The following is a 22,128-nucleotide window of genomic DNA, read 5'->3' on the forward strand; positions in this document are numbered from 1 at the left end:
ACCCCCCTGCTCAGACTATGCAAGAAAAAAAAACTCATGCTGCAAAAACGACTGTATTTCTTCTGGACATTTCTACTTTAGTATTTTGCATACATGTAGTTTGTTCTCTCTGGGTGGGTGGAGTGCTCCTGCCCCAGGTGGAGGAGTTAAAGTATCTTGGGTTCTTGTTAACAAGTGAGGGTAGATCAGAGCGTGACAGGCGGATTGGAGTGGCGTCCATGGTTTTAAGGTTGCTGTGCCGGTCCGTTGTGGTGAAGAGAGAGCTGACTCAGAAAGTAAAACTCTCAATTTACCGGTTGATTTTTGTTCCAGTACTCACCTATGGTAATGAGCTCTGGGACATGACCAAAGAATGAGGTCCAGAATATAAGCAGCCAGGAGGAAGCTCACAGTAGAGCCGCTGCTCCTCCACATCAAGAAGAGCCAGTTGAAGTAGCTCAGGCATCTGGTCCGGATGCCTCCCGGACGTGTTGTTATGAGATTTGGTCATTCTATCATATCGAAAGCTTTTTGAGCATCCAGAGCCAGTAAAGCTGCCTTGTCTTCCTTCTCATAATTAACATTTAAGGATTCAAGGAGTTTTTATTGCCATTTTCAGTGAACAGAGCAGTTTCACAGACTAGGAATTTGCTGCGGTGCTGATGTGCCACATAAAACACTTAAGAATAAAAATAAACAACAGTAAGCAAAAAACTACACAAAGTTCAGAACAATAAATAGAAGTACAATAGTGCAAACAGAGGATGAAGAAGGTGCAGGTAATGGACTGGTAACTGGACATATAAGTGAAAAGTTTAAGGGGTGAGGAGTTCTGATGTCGTCAGGTTCTGGTCCGGATAGACCTTAGCCTCTTGCCCAAAGGGAGTGGTTCAAGTAATCCATGTCCAGGGTGAGAAGGGTCGGCTGCTATCCGACCTGCACGCCCCTGGGTTCTGGAGACGTATAGGTCCTGGAGAGATGGATGGCTGCAGCCAATCACCTTCTCAGCTGAGCGCACAATACGCTGCAGTCTGTTTAAGTCCCTGGTTGTGGCTCCAGCGTACCACACAGTGATGGAGGAGGTGATGATTGATTTTATGATGGCCGTGTTTAACTGCACCATCATCTGGGCCGGCAGCCTGGCTTTCTTCAACTGCTGCAGGAAGTACATCCTCTCCTGGGCCTTTTTGAGCAGAGAGCTGATGGACGTCTACCACTTGAGGTCCTGAGTGATGGTGGTGCCGAGGAAACGGACAGAGTCCACTATGGTGATGGGAGAGTCTGTCAGGATGAGAGGGGGTGAGGGGGCTGTGACTTTCCTGAAGTCTACGATCATGTCCAATGTCTTCTAAACATACATTATGTTTAGGATTTTATGGACATTGCAAAAGGAAAATCTACCTGGAAGAAAGCCAGTTTGGTCTGGGTGTATGATACTTTCTACATTCTTAGCAATATGATTTGCTAAAACCTTTGTTATGATTTTCAGGTTGTAGTTTAACAGTGCCATGAGCCTGTAGCTGCCTGGATTAGTCTAATCTTTGTCTCTTTTTTTATAGGACACAGGTAAGCATCATTTCGAGAGGGCGGAAGCTTTCTGTTCGTAAAACTATTTTTAACCATTTTAAGCAAAGGGGGTGCCAAAACATCCTGAAAAGCCTTGAAGAATTCTGGACCACACCCATCTGGACCCTGTGCCTTGCAGTTGGGGAAGGATTTATAACTTCTTGCAGCTCAGAAAGGGTGAAGTATAGTCCAAATGTTCTGTTATGGTTCCATAAAGTTCTGAAAAGTTGAATTTATCTGAAAAAGATCATAATCATCCTGTGTTGATACTGACTTCTTGGTTCTTTTGTAATCAGACACGGGTTATGTTTGACACATTCCTGAAATGTTTCGAAGAACACCTCCCGTCTTTGGCCGACTCGCCATCCAATGGTTGCGTGTGACGCATATGAAAACAGTTGATAGTGACTGAAGCGGAGTCACCTGTCAAACTTTGACGGGCAACTCGGCCCCAACCCGAATCCGCGTTCACTGTCTCGCAAAGGTGCTTTGGCAGAGATTTTTACACCTGATGCCCTTCCTGGCACAACCCTGTATTTTATCTGGGCCGGGGACTGGCACAGGGAAAACAAAACTTTGGCCCTCTTGTGGCTATATAGTTGGGGGGGTGGCGCGAAGGGTCTTGCCTAAGGACCCAAACTGGATGAAGCTCATTGTGGCCCCATAATCACTAGTAAAAAGGAAGTTTTCTGTTGCTTCACTCTTGCAGAATTATTTTGTATTTTCTGCTGATTTATTTTCAAAAGTGTACGAAACAGATCCATCCTGAGGTGGAGATCCTCCTGATGCTGCAGCAGCTAACAGGTGATGCTGAAGCTATGAGTGAATCCGGTCTTCTATTCTATTTTATAGTAGCCTCATGATTTCCTTTTTTTTTTTTTTTGTCTGTCACTGGTGATGCATCACGCTAATGAAATGGCCACAGCTCCATGCTATCTGTCAGGAGCAATCTACATCTGCTTCAGGCCAGAGCGGAAATGAGAGGGAGGGATGCAGCGACAGAGGAAGACTGAGAGACGTTTGCCCCGGCAGGGTGTCGGCTTTGTTTCTTTGTGTGTCTGTCTTCCTTCAGCGCATCATGAGCATTGACTTTATTTTGACATATCTGCTGGAGCAAAAAAGACAGGGTCTTTATGGAATGAAGTTTGTTTGCATCTATTATGTCAGGGAAAAATCTCCTCCACCTTTACACATTTAGCGATATTACATATGTCATGTATCATATTTTATTGACTTAGTTTAGTTTTTATATAATTTATTTAAAAACTCAATTGCATACCAACATAAATTCCATTTTCTATGCTATATTTAAATTTATTTTTATGATAAAGACAACAGTCTTATTGACATTTGCATTAAAAAATCCTAACGCTTAATACGTGAGGTCCCATTGATAAAAGTCCCAAATTTCATAAAAAAAAATTGTTTTAATCAATTTCTTTATTACTTTTATTTATACAAATCAACAAAAACAAACTATTTTGGACAAGTTCTAATACAGGGGAAATGAAAGAGAACAGAAAGACTATAGCTGATATGTATGTTTGTATTCTGTTTAGAATGGCCCAGAATATCCTTAAGTGGCATATTTTGTCTTATTTTTAAATTCAGTACCAGGAATTAAGCATCAAGGTTCATTTCTTGTGTTTTTGAAGCCGTTCTGTTTTAACTAAATTTCTTGAGGTGATTTGTGATTTGTTTTCTTTAATTGATTGTTTTAGATTGTTCCATGTTCCATTGAAACAAATATTTTCCCTGTTTTTGTTCTGAGTTTTTCTAAATAATTAATGCTGGAAAAGTTTTTTTTTCTGTATGTTGTTAATGCATTCAATAAATTGCAAAAATACACATTACACACACACCCACCCCTATAGATAATATATATGTATAACGCTTTTTATGGCTCACTGTTGTCGGAAAAGCATTATGAATGACGGTTGGCTGAAGGTTCAAGAAGCTGCTTGAAGGCAAAAAGCTGCAAATTGGGCTCCCAAATCCATAGCTGCTCCACTGGAGCCACTCTGCAGCAGCAGGAGACTGGCAAGTCTGCAGCATATCTGCCTGCACTTATCCACCTCAAGTATGGATGCAGCTCTTGCAATTCTAGTTAAGATGTTAATTATGTTTCCCCAGGCGTTTAAGCGTTTGCTTGCAGTCAAAACCTGATGGGAGTCTCTTTGATCTTGAGTAATTTTGGGCATTTCACTGTTTTGCACCATCTCCTTTTTCTCAGAGTGCAAAAGCTCACGAAAGATTTGTAACTTTACTTTTTATTTTAATTGGGTCACCAAACTGTGACGATAGTTATGACTAGTTTTCTTTTTTAGGGGTGTCTGTTCACAGTTGTTCAGGAGAAAGCCTGCCCCCTGGTGGACATTTAGAAACGTCAGGCTTCACCTGTTCCCCCGCAGTTTGCTTGAACTCTTTTTCAGCTTGTTTTAGTTTTTAGAGCCCTTCAATGCAATATAATTGTATATTAATTTTTTTGCAAACCCCTATGGTCTTTTTCTATTATAAGGAGGTTTTTGAGCTCATGGTTTCTGTTTAAACATTAGACGGTGGATGTATATTGTGCATAGCTGCCTTAATGGAATTCCAGTTTTGTGTCACAAAAAATATGAATACACTGATATAGTCAGAAAAAAATCATCATCAGTGGAAATAAAAGAAATTGAGATCATTTCTCAATGAATCAATTGAAAAGTTGTATAGTATTTTAAAAAAATAGATATTCAAACAACCATATGAGCGTGGGGCAAAAAAAATGCATCGAATGAAGAATGAAGAGAAAAACTATTCTTTGCATATTAGCAGTGCTATAGTACTTTAATCACAACCATTTTTAAGAACTGTAAGCGTGGGTTTTTTGTTGTTTGACTATTGATATTTACAATGTTCATTTTATGGCTAACTCAAAACAACTGAAATCAAAGGGAAAATTTAAGACAAAAAATGAGGCATGTTACATTTAACAGTTTAATATAACTCAAAATGTTGATTATATTAACACTTTTTTTAAATTTTGAATACCAGCATTTAATAATTATGAGCCGTAGAAAGTGCAATAATCAGAATCTTTGCTCTTTTATTCTATTACAAAGTCAGGCAGCATAAAAAAATAAAAACTTCCCTGTCAATATCAAGATCCTATTTTCATGTCAAACCGTTTAAGCCTGGAACGTAAGACCATCCCACTGCTAAAGGCATGACTGTCCATGACGGAAAAATACCAGCCCTTCATAACAAATGACAGCAAATTTGCTCATGTAGCATAATCTAAACCTGGTGAGTATTTAAAAACACAAAGGACTTGACAGAAAAAAAAGCTTAATGTATTGAGACATTCTTGTTCATCCACTGAAGCAGCAAAAGTAAACAGGTTAATTTTTAGTCTTTTTACGTGTTGTTTTGTGTGAAACTAATGAAACTATTTTAAAGTCGAAATTAAAAGAATAATACCTAATTTAATTATATTGATTAAATTAAATAAAAGAACAATTTCAATATTTAGGTAATTTAATTATGTAATTTAAAAAATAAAATAAAATTATTGATTAAAAAGAATTCAAGATATTTAAAAAAACGTAACATTAAACGTACTATTGTTTACTTTATTGCATGTTATTTATACTGTTCTGTATTGAGAGATTTTTATTGTATAATAAAACCGTGAGCTGTTGTCTGTGACAACTTCCGTTGTAGAGCGTAAACATCCATAACGGTTTATTGATAACAACAGCGAGTCAAGCTGGTTAGAGATCAGGTAGACTTAGAGAAAAAATCTTGCATTTATTTAGTAGAAAAAAAGAAAAGAAAAGAAAAGAAAAGGTAGCGAGAAGGTCTCTGTTCGTCTCATCCGGTGGTAAAAATAAGTCTTTGGTTGGGGGGGCAGAGGAGAGGAATGCCGGACTTTCCGGTGAATTTTTAACGTGATGACGGTAAGTTTAATTGGGACCACATGTAAATTAATTATCTGGGTCTTTTACTCTGAAAAATGTCTCTCCTATTTCTGTTGAGTTTTTGTTTCCCGCCCCCATATCTCCAATAAGCTTATCATTAAGTTGTATGCAGTGAACCTTTGTGTATTTCTGTAACCATGGCAACAGGCTTCTGATCGTTTTTGTGTCTGCTAATATCAATAAGGAAGTTTGAAGCCTATTTCAAACCTATTTTAGTGCGTATTTATTTTATGCATCCACATTTTTCTATGCTTTTATTTTTAAATTTGCACTTATTATCTAGTACTTCTAATTTATTCACCAATTAACAAATTAACAAAGCCTAATCAACTCTTTTTATAGTTTCACAACAGCATATTGTTTGTTATTGGAATTTTTAGATGGTTTGAAACTTTTTGTGTTGTTATAGACAGAAGTCTTTTTTTTAATTTTTTATCACCGATGTCTACTAAATGAAAACTTGAACAAATGCATTTGCAGTTTTTTCTCCATGGTTACAAATAGAGTTCTAAGAATTCATTTGAACAACGGTTTGATTCATATCATAATTTGTGGTTGCTGATACGCTTTGTAATGGATATTTGTTCATTTTGAACGATCTGATTCACTGTCCTATAATGGATCAAGGACGTCTTTATCCAAAGATTTAACCAGTGTGACTCAGAGATAAATACCTGGCACTGAACAGTGCAGGTAAAGCTTTCCAGATAACTTGTATTTCTTGCAAGATAATCAAGTATAAATTAAATGTGTGACCAAGAAAAACAAGAACCGTAAACAAGAAATAATGGCAAATCCATTCACACTTTAGTTTTATAAACTTCAGCCCATTGTTGTTTTTCCACATCAAAATAATCCAAAGGGAACATTATTAGAACGTTCCACCAAACTCTATGGTCACATGACTTTGCAAAATTCAAAGTGTTTCCACACATTGGACTGGAATGATGGTTTGATCATTTTTGCTGTCATGTGTGTTGTTTGCTGTGATGGAACTTGGTCGTTTTTAAACCTACCATGTCTCTATCCAAATGGCATTTTACATTACAGACTATGATCAATTTTTTTCATTTTGAAACCATTTTTTTTTACGGTAAATGTTGTTTCAATTAACATCTTGCCTCAGACAGATCAATCTGGTTGGAATATAAGGAAGATAAATCAATTCATTGATTAATGTTACAGTCCTTGTTGCAGTTTGTGCAGCTCTCTTGTTACTCCTCCTTCTGGTTTAAAGATGAACTTCAGCAGCGGTGCCCACTATGGAAGTCCTGCTCACAAAGAAAACCTCCCTCCTTCCACAAAGCGGAATTCATTCCAGCACCAGAGAAGCAAACCGCGCACAGTTCTTGGTGTTGTGTCAGAAAATGAGCTTCGTGGTCGATCCTTCGGTCAGGTGGGTGACACACAGACGGTGTTGCCGGCTGATGATTGAATTCAATCTTCCCTTTTTAAAATATCCACATGTTCCTTGACCGTCCTCTGCAGGGAAGCCAATATTCCAGACACAGTTCAGTCTCGGACAACTCCCAGTCCAATCTCCTTGGCTGTTTGTCCAGCTCCGGATGTGATGTGTACGTAGAAGAGGCCTGTGAAGTGGTTCTTGCAGCTTCTGGTCGGGAGCTGGTTTCAGAGGATTCTGATTCCGAGGACAATGCCCTGCAGAATCAGAATCAGTCCATGCGGCTGCTGCTTGAGCTTAATTCTAGTGAGTTTTTGTTAAACACCACACACATTTTTCTTTAGAAATGCCTCAGTGTTTGTTTCCTTTTGGTGCAGGTTCACGTCTGGATGCTTCATGTCAGTCTGAACATGAGGATTCCCAGTTGCCGGGGGAAACATTCTGTGCAGAGTATGCAGATGATATCTATCGCAACCTGAAGGAGAAAGAAGTGAGATTATTTTAATGCATAGCTTGCATTCTGGAGCTTCAACTTCATGTTTATGTTTTTGCTGCTCACTGTTTTGATTGGAATTTTAGAAAAAGTTCCTAGCAAGGAAAGGTTACTTGGAGAGACACACAGAGATCACCAGTGGGATGCGGGTCGTCCTGGTGGATTGGCTGGTGGAGGTTTCTCAGGAGTACATGCTGAGTTCAGAAACTCTGTACCTCGCTGTCAACTATGTGGACCGTTTTCTGTCCTGCACAACAAACGTGAAACGGAACAAGCTGCAGCTGGTTGGAACAGCCTCATTGCTGATTGCTGCGTAAGAAAACCCCCCTTCGAACAGTTAGATTAAAGTCCCACTCGGATCACCTTACCATCTGTTGTGAAAGCGTTCCCACTGGTCGTTTTTTAGCCAAAATCCAAAAACCTGTGTTTTCTTTTTTTTTGCTTTGGACATAGTTTCTGCAAAGAGGCAGTAGTTCATTAGAAATTGGCCTGAGTTGTGGATGGGACCCCGCCCCCACCTCTCCCACTAGCTTACAGCGCCCAACCAAACATTACTGGTGCAATAAAAAATGGCGAACAATATTGGGACCATCCAGCTGTACAGTTCTGAGCCAGACGTACATGGATCTAGTCATCTACAAGTGGATGCATCAGAATGGAGCGGAGCAGGAAGCTTGTGGCCCACACAGCGTATTTTCACAAATATGATCTTTTTCAAACAGAATTTTTTCTGTTCCTTAGTCATAACAATTCGAATCAAGAAATGCTGAGAAATTCAGTTTTAAGCTTAATTTTCTTAAAGGGTCCATACCATGCCAAGTACATTTTTTGAGCTTTTTAGTGTATTATAATGTTCATTCCTCATGAAAAGAAACCCCAAAGCATTTTTTTTGATCCGGTCACGCATTTCTGAGTATTCCTCTAAAAACCTGCGCTTTGAGCACCAGCCCCTCCCAACCCATCAAAACGAGCAGGTTCTCACATTGTGACATAGACCAATGAGAACTGCCCCTTCAGGGAAGAGTCTGCACTGCCATCACCGCTCCCAGGCAAACGCACACACCCACTTTCTCTGTGGAACTAGCAGTGTTTGGCCAAAAAAATTGATGTGCACTATATGCACACAAATCTTTTTCGAAAGTTAGGATGTCATTTGTTTTCGTGGGCGAGACACAGACACGCTGCTCTAGATTGACGTCATGAAATAGGCGGCACCCATAAGGAGCAAAAGCCGGTGCTTCAGAGATCAAGTGTTTTATTTTCATGTTGGAAAAGAGATCAGGAAAATGACTAATCAATTTCTTTTGTGTGCCAAAGGTAAAACATTGTCATATGCACGGCTATAGTTATAAAAGGCTTAATAATAGCATGGTATAGGCTCTTTAATATATGCGCTCCATCATCAGAAAAATGGCACCAGAACATGTTAAAAACAGCATTTTCATCAGAGTGGGTCTTTAAGGCTTTTTCTTTTGCCTTCCCATCTTGTACTTGAAGGTTTAAAAGTTTAAATGACTCTGCTTACTTGTCATTATGCAGAAAGTACGAAGAGATTACTCCGCCTGAGCTGAATGAGTTTGTGTACATCACAGACAGCACCTACTCTCAGAAACAGCTGCTTCACATGGAGGATCTTTTGCTCAGGGTTCTGGCTTTCAAGCTGGCAGCGCCCACTCCTCACCTGTTCCTTCGCCTTTTTCTCTCTGTTCATTCTTCATGTGCAAAGACGGAGAACCTTGCCTTGGTGAGCATTAGAAGACCATAAATTCTCCTGAGGACTTATTCGTGTTCATATTTTAAGGGGAAATGTTGTTTTTCTGCCTGTAGTATATAGCAGAGTTAAGCCTGTTGGAAATGAATCCCTTCCTGCAGTATACTCCATCACTGTTGGCAGCTGGAGCCTACAGTCTAGCCTGCTACACCATACACAAAGTTCTCTGGGTATGTTTGTCAGGATAAGATTTTTGAGGGCTAAACAACATTCTCCTCTATCAAAATACTAAATAAATTCCGTTTTCATCTACTTCTATCTCAGCCCGATGCTTTAGCTGTTTATACTGGATACACTGTGGCAGAAATAATGCCCTGCTTGACCCATCTACACAAGCTGCATGTCAGCGCGGAGAGCCGCCCGCATCAGGCCATCAGGGACAAGTTCAAAAGTCCAAAGTAAGTTTGAAGCATCAAGTTTTTTGTTGATTGATTTGACTCCAAACCTGATTGTTTGCAGAAATGAAATAGTTCTTTAAGTCTCCTGCTTCAACCCGTCTGACGGGATATCATCTGTGCGTGCATCAACAGGTTTCGTTGTGTTTCATGGATCGCTCCACTAGAGGGTTTGCCTATTTTAGGGACTTCACCATAAACCTGTTCCTCCACACAACCACGCAGCAAAACTACTTCATCCATGCAAAGTCTGTAGATAATTGATCGTCTCAATTTTTTTTCCCCTAATCTTGAATGTTATGAATAATAAAATGCACTACAGCTTATAAGCCTCAGTATTTTTTCAAAAAGTGTTCTGTGCACCATAAACTGTGTATGCTGGGCTTTATACTATTGTAAAAATAATGTTAGTTATGTTTACTTTTTTTGATTTAATGGCAAATACTTATCTTAGAAACGCACAGAAATGCCCCTTTTTAGAAAATGTGTGCTTGAAATTTAATGTGCTATTAGATATTATGACTTAAACTGTTTTTATATTTATTTTTATTCCTTTTAAAGGGGCGTGTTCAAAATAATGCACTGCACAAACTGAATCTCAAGAAAGTAAAAAGACTCTTGTTTTTAAGAAGAATTCTCTAATTTCATGTTTTGCAAGTAAAATAATTTAATCAAGAAATTGTTTTAATTACAAAGTATCGGTAATCTTAGTTTACGAAAACCCCTCAGCGATTAACATTTGTTTTCTTAAAATTCTTGGAAAAAACATTTCTCGTCCCCCACTAACATTTTTTTGTACTTATTTAAAGAAAAGAAAAAATCGAATTTTAAGAATTATCGTCTCATTTCAACAGGCCCTGTTTTTGCAAAGTACATGGGGTTTATGAACACAAATTATGGTTTTATCTCAAGATAACAACAAAAACAATCATGTTGACTATTGAAATTCCAAAACAACTCATTAAAACTCATCTTGAGTCTGATCTCTTAGGTTTTTTTTTTTATATCAGACATGGTTGTGTTTTTTCATATACTTGACGTGTTTCGACGGACGTCAGGTATGCGAAAAAACACAGCTGTGTCTGAAATAAAAGAAGTTTAGAAATCAATCAACAATACAGACACTAGGAACTTTATTGAACTCATCTTAAGTCTGCTTCAAGACAACTATGAAGAGTAAAGTAAATAGTTGTCTAACAGGAAACATAACAATTGTCGTCTACAGGAAAAAGTCTGATGAAATTCCTTGAGCATTTTCTGGGAACTCTGCAAGATCAGAAAATAGATTAAGATTCTCCTATGCCCTCCAATGACGTATGTAGTTCTTTAAATTGTCCTTTTGTGCAGTGTTCATCTCTCTGTCTGGTTCATCACCTTTACAGGTAAGTTGTGCTTCTCTCTCTGTCTCTGCTTGTTTTTCAAATTAACCTGCAAGTTCGAGTTTATTTCTTTTATTTATCTCTTTATATATATATATATATATATATATATATATATATATATATATATATATATATATATATATATATATATATATATATATATATATATATATATATATATATATATATATATATATATATTTGTACGAATTAGAGGCCTAAGTTTCAAAACGCAAAGGGGGGTCTAAGGGCAGGGATGTCCAGTTTGGCCTAGTCAGTTTGTTAGTTCAATTTAATATTTTCCTATTGAATTCTATGTATTCATGATCCTTTTGATTTTATGTTTACCTTTTTAATTACCTATACGAAAGCCCATTGAGACGACTGTTGTTGTGAATTTGGGCTATGCAAATAAAATTGAATTGAATTGAATTGAAAACTGTTTTTGCTGCTAACCCCACCTAACCCCTTCATGTCTTTTTTTTTAACTTGCCCTGTCCATCAGCTAAGCAAACAGATAAGAGCTGAAGGCTTCTTTTAGTGGACATATTTTACTGTTAAAACATGGAGTTATGAATCTTATGACACACGAGGTGTTTACCTGTATAAACCTTTTTTGTAATTTAGGCTACAATGTATTTACATTGATTACATTTGGACTGGACGGAAAAGAATAGGAGGGAAGAAAAGAGAAAAGGATGTTGGGGGGGTAGAAGGATAAGTATAGAGTGGGGGGGGGGGGTAAAACCATAAAGCATCATAAATCCTAAATAAATCTCCAAAGCAATCATTACTGTCAGGGGTAAAAATCTAAAGGATGGGGCCTATCCACACATGCACTCAAGTGTTACAAACATGCCTGTTGGCTCCAAAAATCTTACAAACATGTCAACATGAACTTTATACAACTACTGTTCCCACACGCATTCAGACTAACACATGTAAAACATGTATTTTTGCAAACTATTTTTGCAAAGTTGAGCTGACATCTGTGCTTGAGTGAGTGTTCATGTTCTGCTGGAGGTGGATGTTGGAATTACAAAAAAAAGAGGGACATGTCCGGTCATCCCCACACCAAGACCTCCACAGAAGAACCAGTGGCAGCCAGAACCCCCAACACCCTCACGGTATAGCAGAGAGATGAAAACCGCCCACCGGGCAATCACTTCAGGGGTGGGGCCCCTGGTCTGGGTGGGCCTGGCCCCCTTGCTGGGGGGGGGGGGGGGGGGGATAGCTGTTTGACCACCGGGGGACAGTCTACCAGCTGTCCCCAACTTACCCCCTTCCTCATATAGCCTCATATTAGGGTGAGGGGGTGGGGGGCTTAGCCTGCGATGGGCCTTTGGGGGGGGGTTACTAGGCAGTGGCCCCCCTCCTATGGTTGCCGTATGGAGCGGGCCCCCCCTCTTTCGGTTTTATTTGCACCTTAGACATTTAGGGCCCTTGGTAGGGGGGGTGCTTGGACATCACTGCCAGCAAGCAGCAGATGTCCTCCTAGCACCCTACCCGCCAATTTTAACCGCACCTTAGACATTTAGGGCCCCTTGGTGGGGAGGGTGAGGGGACGTCACTGTGAGTAATCAGGAGATGTCCCCTTAGTGCCCTACCCGCCAATTTTAACTGCACCGCCCTTAGTACACAGACCCCTCCCCCCTCAATATATACATCCCAACATAAACACACACACATGCACACACACACCCTCTCAAACACACATACACGCACACACATTTGTTCCCCTACCTCTTCCCTGGTGGGGGGTACGGGCCCCTTTGCAACGGCGGCCGTGTCCCCGGGGTGCCGGCTTCCTGGGCCCGGCGGTGCTCTCTCCGCGCGGTGGGGGGGTTCACATTACATCTGAGCCGGGGGTGTTCGTGTCCCTGGGGGGTGGGTTCTAGTCCCTGCTCCTGAGCGCTGGGCCCCGCCAAATTTCCAACTGTGGCCGAGCCTGGTCGGGCCATATTTACAACACCCCTTGTGGGCCCTCTTTTTTTTCCCCGGGGTTCCCCCTCCTGGGCGGGGGCGGCGGGCCCCTGCCTTGCTCCTACCTGGACCAACCGTGGGCCGGGTGGATGGCTGCCTGGAGTGAGGAGCGGGTCTCCCTTGGGGGGTCCTGGCTCGTACCTGGGGTTGGGGCGGGGGGATGCCCGGAACTCCTGGGTGGTGGTGGGGTGCTCGTCCGGGGCTGTGGGCGTCCTTCTCCGGTGGGGCCCTGCGTTGGGCGCTCCCGGCGCGACGGGGGGGCTGCTCTCCTGGTTGGGCTGGGGCGGCGCTCTTTTTCCCTCCGTGCCTCCCTGCTCTCTGGCTCCGGGGGCCTTGCGGCGGTCCTGCTGGCCCTGGCCTGGGTGGCGGGCTTGGACGCCCGGGCGGCGGTTGTTCCCTGCCGGTTCCCATGTGGCGTTGGGGGGATTCCGGCTGCCGCTGCTGCTGCGGTGGGGGTCTTGGGGTGGGGATGGTTGGGCACTCTCCCTCCTTCTTTTCACGTTCCACCATCCATTTTAGAAGAACATAAACACTCACCTGAGCACAGGTGTTAGCTCACCTTTGCACTAACAGTTTGCATGATTGAATGACTGAAATATTTCACACTAGTTGGTTTTAAGGCTTAAGAATGCGTGTGAACACTATCTGTTTTGTGTACATGTCGACACATGTACCCCCTCTCTCTAACGTCCCTCTCTCTTCTTCCCCTCTTTCCTTTTCCGTCCGGTCCAACACCAAAGATTTTCAAACATGATTGAAATTAATAAAGTTTGGCCTCAATTACAAAAGGGGTTTATTCAGACATACCTTTGGTTTGTCTGAAGATTAATAACCCCTCTTGTTAAAGTAAAATATGTCCGACACAAGAGGCCCTCAGCTCTCATCTGTGAAGAGAGAGAAGAGCCAAGAAAGAGCAGGTCCTAGGAGCATGCCCAATTTTTCATTTTATTTCCGGTTGCATAAAAAAGTTATTCTTCAATGTTTTTTTCCGTTCAAGGTGATGATAAATTAGGCAGAGGGCTGATTTAATAGTACGTTACAAATTTGCACCGGACGGCATGAAGGGGTTATAGTATTTTGGTAAACATATTTGTAAATGCATTACGTTATAATATTGATAAATGTTTTTCATTTCTTTATATACTTTTTGGACCAACACAAGTAAGTGTGTCTTCTCTCCATTGTGGTTAGATGCTGAAGAACCTGACAAAAGACCTGAGGTTCTGGTGTTCTCCAGGAGGAATATATCAAACCTTTTAGTCACATTGAGATCCCATCTGAAGTCAGGTAGCAGCCATGTCCAGGCTGCTGCAGGAAGGGTTGAAAGGCGTAATCAACACTGTGAACGACCAATTTTCTGCCCCTTTTGCCCCCCAGATGATGACAGGAATGCAGAATTGTTCCCCGGTAAAAAATGTTCCAGTGTTTAATACCAACTGTCAACCTTACCAGAACTCCTGCAACATGTATCAACCTTACCCTACTACCACCTACATCCAGGTGCCAGTTCCAAATGCAGCACCTCCTTATCCACATCCTTATCCTTATCCAGTTCCAAATGCAGCACCTCCTTATCCCTATCCTCCTCCTGCTTGTCCTCCTCCGTATTCATACCCTGTTGTACAATATACATACAAACCTCCTGCACCTGTAGCTGTTTTTGGAACTAAGGCTGTGAGTCCTCCTGCAGTTCAGCCCACAGTACTCGAACCAGTGCCTAAAAGCAGGCATTGCAGCCAGGCTTGTGTTCCTGCTGCAAAGGCTCCTGGGGCCGGAGAGCAGACCAAAGGAGAAGCAGCAGAAGAGGAAAATGGAAACGTGCTGCTTTCCATTTCCTCAGGCGTGCAGCTTTTCATTGTGGATGCTAAAGGCCAGGTCAGCTCTCCGTCTTCTCCAGGATACCTTCGCATCATCATCATCAGCAATCAGCAGCAAGACTCCACTGATACAAACCCTTTGGTTTTGTTAGATGTGAGTATTTGGAAATGCATGTTTGATGAAGATGAAGACTGTTTGGCTATGTTTTTGGGAATGACTTTCACAGTAAAACTACTGTCAGATTGCTTTTCTGTTGGATTAAAAACATGCAAACTGTAACCGTCATAATAGTGATTAAATATGGTTTTATCAAAAAAAAAATGCTGTAAAAATTAAATTTTACAGTTTGAATATTAGTTAAATTGGTTTTATCATTAGGTCTTTTGAATTTTTCAAAAAGATTTTGAAAGAAAAATTCAAATTTGGGGTAACCTCTCTCTAAATGTTACTCAATTTTGTGAAATAAGTCATCTTAAATAAAGGTGTCACGCTGTGTTACTTAAAGCAGCGCTATGTTACTAAGGCAGACCAAACAAAACCACTGCAATAAAAATCAAATCAAACTTTATTTATACCGCACCATTCATGTGCAGCATTTTACATAATAAAGCATTTTTTAACTTTAAAACCAAAAGCAAAACAAATTGACTCATTTTTTCATAAAAAACGTTTTCATCTCTGTGTGTTTCTCAGGTGTGTGACCTGTTGTACCCACTGACAAAAGACACTCCGGTGCTGCTGGCGACCTCTGGGATCTTCATGTTTCCTGACTCAGAGATCCCAGAGTCTTTTGTAGGTATTGTGCTGTCCTCTCAACTGCCTGCTGCTGAGCACGAGTTATTCAAGGAGCTCCTGTCACAGCTGGCCAACCTCAAGATCCAGGTCAGTCTTTCCTCATAAGGTTCAAAAAACTTTTTTTTACAAACCTGAATTGCATAAAAGTATTCTTCACTTTATGAAAGCATTCTGTTTTAAACCGTTTCATTTTTTAATAAAATTTCCGAATCAGTCTAAACAAAGCAGCTTACTTTCATTCATTCCTTTTGGAACCAGAGAAAAACATATATTACTTTCTTTATTTGCCAGAAGTGTTTTTTATTTTTTTATTTTATGAGCTGCTCATTCTGTATTGTTACCTGCAGTCCTGGAATGCACCAGTTGCACAAGTGCACAGAGCTCTTCCTATTTTTAAACTTTCAGTATCTGCAGTTACGTGTTTCACACAAAATAATATGGAACATGTTTGTGCATTTATGCTTAAAAGAAAGTAGCAGATTCAGTGAAACGTGTCCCACAAAGTCAATATATTCAGTTTTCCACTAATCTTTGAATTCGACATACATTCATTTATTTTAAAAAAAGATTTTATTTAATTTATTATTTAATTAGTATTCAGGAATTCATTTTTGTTTTACATCCTTTTGTTTACAGTACTTTAAAAATAGGCAGAACAGCATCGATTTTAGAGGCAATGTCAATACTTTATTGGCCCAATTCATCTTATTTTGTGCTTTTAAAACTGTATTTTTAAAATAAACACACATGTACACACCCACAACTCATCCTACAGTGAAACCATATAGAGACATGTTTACACTCCTCTCACCAAACAGGATTATTGGGCGTCTTCTGGTTAAGCTAAAGAATGAATGTGCAGAATGAAGTTGTTCTGAGAAATGGCATGTAGAGCAAAGGAACAGAGCCCCAGAGTTCCTTTCTTCACTTTAAACTGTTACAGTAATGTCCTGAAGCAATTTAAAGAGGAAAACGTTGGAATCTTGAGATTCGGGTTCTGACAAAAGGCCTCCTTGACAGTGATAGTGAAACTTAGTGCTATCTTCCATCTTACTGCATATAATTTAACTAACTATTGAACATTGACAGAGCCCAGACGACCATGGAGAAGAAAGCATCAACCTGAATGAAAAAGTTTCCCTCCCCTCCTGTAATGAGGACCTTAAGGAAAAACCACTGCGTCCCGAATGGAGCGAGAAGATGGGCAATGCAATTTTGTCAGGTAAGTCGAGGTAGAGGGAATAAAGATTTGTATGGATACAACATGTACACAAGCATACACAAGTTTCTGTAGTCACGGAAACAAGATGGATTTAGTGGAAATGAGAACACCAGCCTCAGGACAGGGGCATTACTTTCTGTATGAAAGCTGATGACAGCTGTTATTTAGGGAATCTTTTAGTTCTGTGCAGACAATACAGGAAGAAAAAGAAAATCAAACTCAGATTTTGCCTGTTTTGATTACAAATTTGCTTTGATGTTTGGGGAAAAAAGACTGGATCATCAGCATATTTCTTTAACTAAGATCTGTGTGTGAGAGTGCCTTACACATATTTACACTAGAGGGGTAAAAAAAACGTTTTTCGGAAGTGATACTGACATAACCAGGGTTTTGCAAAGTGAGGCTCTGGAGTGGCTCTTTTACCCCTGCATTGTGTCACTCTGGTTGAAGAAAAGTTCAGTGGTTTTTCATTTTAAAAAGTAAAATATGTTTCTGAACATAAGCCAAATTGAGCAGAACAAAACAAAAACATGAGTCAAACATTTTTAAACTCATTCACAAACAGTTGAAACATAGAATGGATCACTCCATGAGGCGTCTGACTATGGCAGCCATAATGCAACGACAGTCCATCAAGCAGTGCGGCTTTGTAGTTTACCAAAGTCGTATTGAAACATTTTGGTGGGTTTTTGAGTGCCATGTGCCACATTAAATTGTTTAGAGTACAACCCGATTTGATACAAAGGTACACAAAAGTGGTCTGTCTATTTAAAAAAAAATTGAGTGCATTAAATTTGATTAGTCGGATTTACAAATCAATGGCTGAGTTTTTTTTTAAACTGCGGACATTACACTAACGTGGTGTTTTTATTCTAGGAAATCATTCAAAGTTCTTTTTAAAAATTCAGAACTATTTCATATTTGTTAAAAAATGATATTCTATCTTTGTTTTATTCATGACAAATGAACAATAGTTCCATATTTTTATCATCATACTGTTGCACACTTGAAAAGATGACCTGGACAAATGTGTTTGTGTGTGTTTTTAAGTTAGCCTTTAGTGAGCAGCTGGAACACAAACAGCAATCAGTCAACTTCTGTCTCCGTGTCTCATTAAACAGGCTCAGTAGACGCTGCTGTTCTGGCCTGCTCCATATAGAAAATATCCCCCTTGTGGTGAGACATAAGAATTGCTGTACTTTCTTCAGTAAGCTAAGTGCTGTTCTATAATCATGAGCATCAGTGATTTTACAGATAAAAGATAACATACCGAAAAATATGGGGGTATGGGGAAAATTTGGCAACATTTATAAATTTTGCAACATTTATTCCTTACCCTTAGAATACTAAATAAATACAAAGCAGTGTGGTAAATTTCTAAAGGGTGAAGTGAGACTTAGGGGCTCTTACTGGGCTGTGGTCTGTGAGAAATTGACCCAAATGGCTCTTCAAGTGTTAAAGGTTGGAGACTCCTTGGATGAACATTAAATTTCTCTGTAGGATCCACAAAATTCAGTAAGGGTTTTGCAAAAAAGGCAAAGTCCACAAGCACGTCCATTCATAAACAAGGAGCCAAGATCCGAGACAACATTGAACCTGCAAAGACTCCAACAAAGGTCAGTCCCCACATCACCCAAGGTCTCAATGCGGCTGAAACAACCTCCCGTGGAGCTTTGGAAGTCAGTCGCTTCTTGGGTAAGAGAGTGAAAATTTCTAAAAGTTTGAATTTTGCATTTAAGTGATATACCAATTGAGATTTGGCTCTGACCTTTTGTTTTTTGTTGTGTTTCTGTGTGTTTTTTTGATAGTGGGTGGTATGAATGCAGTCTCAGGACAAGCAGGAAAATTGTTGGCCCCACAAGTCCAAAAGCACGGAGCCAAACTTGTACCTAAGACAATGAAGGACAGCCGCGATGGCCGTGCTTCCAATGCTGATGGTGCTAAGTTTGTAGCGGTCAACAGTGCAAAAGGTACGTGCAGAAGATCGGGACATAAGCATTTCGACAATATACACCATTTTTAGTTTTTTTCTAAGAATTTTTTTTCCTTAAATTGCTTTTTATTGTAGGTTTCTCTGCTGTTTGGACCAATTTGAAGACAGGAGCAAAAGATGTTTGCAAAAGTGTTGCAACTGAGACTGTTGCAACTGTAGAATACAAGTAAGTCTCTGATGTGCCATGCTTTTTTTTGCTGATTTATGATTATGGCTTCTTATTCTTTTTGTTGTCTGTTTCTAAATGTCTTTGCTCATTTTAGAAAGCAATGAAAGATGGTTCTGTATAAAGTTGTATGTGTAGTAACTAGAAGTGGAGCTTGAGATATATTTAATTACCTTCATTAATATTTCTGTTATGCTATTTCTTTAATTTACATATTTATTGAGATTTATTACATACAAGTCACAAGATATCAATATGATCTTTGTCGTTCTCCAACATTTTATGTCTCTAGTCTTTAATTTTCCTTTGCTCTCATTTTCCTAAATGTCTAATTTTTAATCAAGGTATGGTGAAGATGCAGGACAAGCGACAGACACGGCTCTTAAAACAGTGGGAAATGCTGGCTTGGCTGCATACAACTTTGACCGTCTATCCATAGGAAGACTAATGTTATCTACCGCTATGAGCACAGCTGAGGAAATGGTTGACGAAAACGACAGACAGCCGACAGGAAGCTGAAGGAAGGGTGCTCCACAGACAGTATGCACATGTGCAATGGGCCAGGAGAAAGGTGGAGAAGGAGCAACACAACATCTATGAAATGAGAAGAAGCAGAAGCAAAATGTGGAGCATCAAGCTGTGGATGATGACACAAAAAAGCTCTGTTCTACAAATGTTTTTATCAATGAAATGAATGTCTAACATTAGTTATCTAATGGGGCATCTGTGTCCATCAAACACTCAGAATACCATGCCTGTCATCTGTTTTGTTATTTAAGGTTACTCATTTAACAAGATTTTTTTAACTGTACTATGTAAATTTAGTACCAATGTAGTATCCACAGTATTTCTGAAAAATTGGTCAATCAGTTGCTACTCTGGTGGCAAAAATGATGCATCTTGGTGATGCTTTTGAAAACTTCTCATGTGTTGCATCTTTTCAAAGATGTTATAAATGTTTCATATTTTACTGTCACTTATTTGTTCTGCTAGTGAAAAAATAAATAAAAGATCAGCCTTTTTAAATGTGTATATCACAACCAATCAAGTTTATGGCTCCTAGCTTGTTGTAATGGCTTCAAGTCAACTAATTTTTAAAACTTTTTTCTTTAGATACAGACTCAATTCAATGGGCCTTTTGTGAGAAACATTAGTGACATCAAAACAGTGATAAAATCATAAATCTGTACAATTGTAATTTGAAATGTTTTCCCAGCTTAAGCATCGAAAAATGGAAAAAGTCTGACATTTGACCACAGGGGTCCTGGAGCCCTGCCAGAGTTGCAGGGACTCTGGATATTTTGGGGATTTGTACAGATTTTTTTGTTTACCAAAGAAAAGAACAAAACCTTTGACTTCTAGATACAACTATGTCACAATTGTGGGTCATCATGATTAAACAAAGGGATAACAGAAAGCTGATTGAGGAAAGCCCAATGCCTGACTAAAACACAAAATCTGTAGGTCTGTAGCAGCAAAACCGAGGAAAAAAACAGTTGTGAAAAAAAACAACAACCTTGTTCTATCTTCAGTGAAGATCACAAATCATTGAAGAAAAAAGGTTCAGAGCACTGTCTAGTGGGTCTAGATGACCCAACTCCCAATGTTAAAGTGCCTAGGATAGCACAAGGGTTACTCCAAAGAAAATTCAGAGGTAAACCCTAAGACTTAAAGATAGACCAGATGTCTACCTGTCATATAACAAAGGAAAGAATTTCTGTAAAGGAGAGATACTATAGTTGAGAGCTCTCTTTTAGAAATTCAATGAAACTAAAGTAACCCTGAAAGAGTGAGGTTCCTGAGTTTATTCAAATGTTTCATGGTTTACTCCACCTGAGCTTTTGCCTCTTTTTATGAGTCATCTCAAAACTCACCTCACAATACAGACGGCACATTTTATCAACAATCTCATCTTTACAAAAAATGTAGAAAATATCCTATCTTTAGACATGTTCTTATAATAAAACATTACAAAGAAGATAAAGATTTTTGATAAGTAAATAGTTTAGTTGTCCTCTTGTGATTTTTTTTGTTGTTGTTGGGATTCAATTCAATTCAATTTAATTTATTTGTATAGCCCAAAATCACAACAACAGTTGTCTAGATGGGCTTCGAAATAAACATGAACTCAAAAGGATCATAAATACAAAGAGTGCAATAGGAAAGAATTTGTCTCAGATGAACACTTATTTTTCCTATATATATATATATATATATATATATATATATATATATATATATATATATATATATATATATATATATATATAGGAAATATATATATATATATATGTAGCCAAGACTAACTGAGAGATAAGAATTCTTTAACACCGTCTCATGGTGTCTTGAGTTATTTTGATATCTTCTTTCCTACATTATTTATTGGGAAGGTTAATTGTGCCTTTTTACTCTGCTTACAAATCAACCTAAAACGTTTTAATGTATTTTATTTGTCAGACTAGACTTGCGTCTCAGAACTAGACACTTGAAAACTTGACAATAGATCAGAGATAATGGTGTTCCTCTAAAGGAACCATAGCATTTTTGTAACTTGAGGTTCCAACAGGAGGACAAACATTATCCTCTGCTGCAGAGGACGTTGAAAGGTGTGATATACACAGCAAAAGACCAACTTTCTCCCACAGAAGCCAGAAGTCATCCTGCAGTTCAGCTCCCTGTATATACAACAGAGCAAAGTTTATGGGATCTGCAGCAACTCTTCTCCAGCTGGAGAAGTCAGGAAAGCAGAGTGAGCATTCCCACATTCTAAATCAGTATAAAACAAAGTACTCATTATCCTGCAGTGCCATCTGGAGGCTGAGGCACGTGACGACATTAAAAATCCCAAGTCCTTGCTATGACCAAGCCCTTTAGGGCAAATTTTGAAGGTACAGGTCCAAAAAACTGTGACTTGGTGGTAGATTTGAAAAGCAACAGAAAAGGAAACCATTGGCTCAAGAACAAAAGTTACCCCTACTCTTAGTGACAAAGAGAACAGACAGAAAGTATCAAACAGGAAGTGAAAAACCAGTGTGTCCTTCATGGAGTACGACGATTCCTCAAGAATTGTTTGACGAGTTTGTAAAAGAGTTTAGATAACGGAAATGAGGGTCAAAATAAAGATGAGTCTAAAGCCTGATGGGTTGACTGATTGAGGTTTCTACGGTAAATACAAAATGAGCCACAAAGATCAGTCAAATCCTT

At 39.4% G+C, this 22,128-nt stretch overlaps 2 protein-coding genes across 4 annotated transcripts in view; both read left to right on the forward strand.

The window, feature by feature from the left end:
* ccna1 (cyclin A1) overlaps window positions 1-9,891 on the forward strand; it is a 36,900-nt gene extending 27,009 nt beyond the window's left edge. Inside the window, exons 1-9 of one of the 3 annotated variants that reach the window (XM_020708783.2) lie at window positions 4,750-4,830; window positions 6,742-6,900; window positions 6,993-7,212; window positions 7,284-7,396; window positions 7,486-7,712; window positions 8,939-9,143; window positions 9,227-9,340; window positions 9,435-9,568; window positions 9,701-9,891. In XM_020708783.2, the coding sequence (XP_020564442.1) occupies window positions 6,742-6,900; window positions 6,993-7,212; window positions 7,284-7,396; window positions 7,486-7,712; window positions 8,939-9,143; window positions 9,227-9,340; window positions 9,435-9,568; window positions 9,701-9,764 (1,236 nt within the window). In that variant the 5' untranslated portion in view covers window positions 4,750-4,830 and the 3' untranslated portion in view covers window positions 9,765-9,891. Of the gene's footprint in view, window positions 1-4,749; window positions 4,831-5,203; window positions 5,484-6,741; window positions 6,901-6,992; window positions 7,213-7,283; window positions 7,397-7,485; window positions 7,713-8,938; window positions 9,144-9,226; window positions 9,341-9,434; window positions 9,569-9,700 lie in introns of those variants that run through there. The other 2 variants (XM_020708782.1, XM_011483305.3) reach the window with 2 other exon arrangements.
* Window positions 9,892-9,995: 104 nt separating this feature from the next.
* On the forward strand, window positions 9,996-19,968 carry LOC101169382 (spartin). The gene is made up of 8 exons (XM_004076293.3): window positions 9,996-10,947; window positions 14,122-14,901; window positions 15,442-15,630; window positions 16,633-16,765; window positions 18,266-18,460; window positions 18,574-18,735; window positions 18,834-18,924; window positions 19,269-19,968. The coding sequence occupies exons 2-8, from the start codon at window positions 14,227-14,229 to the stop codon at window positions 19,441-19,443; spliced, it is 1,620 nt and encodes a 539-aa protein (XP_004076341.1). The 5' UTR covers window positions 9,996-10,947; window positions 14,122-14,226; the 3' UTR covers window positions 19,444-19,968.
* The last annotated feature ends 2,160 nt before the right edge of the window (window positions 19,969-22,128 follow it).

The sequence above is a fragment of the Oryzias latipes genome, chromosome 14 (genome assembly GCF_002234675.1).
Source record: "Oryzias latipes chromosome 14, ASM223467v1".
Lineage (NCBI taxonomy): Eukaryota > Metazoa > Chordata > Actinopteri > Beloniformes > Adrianichthyidae > Oryzias > Oryzias latipes.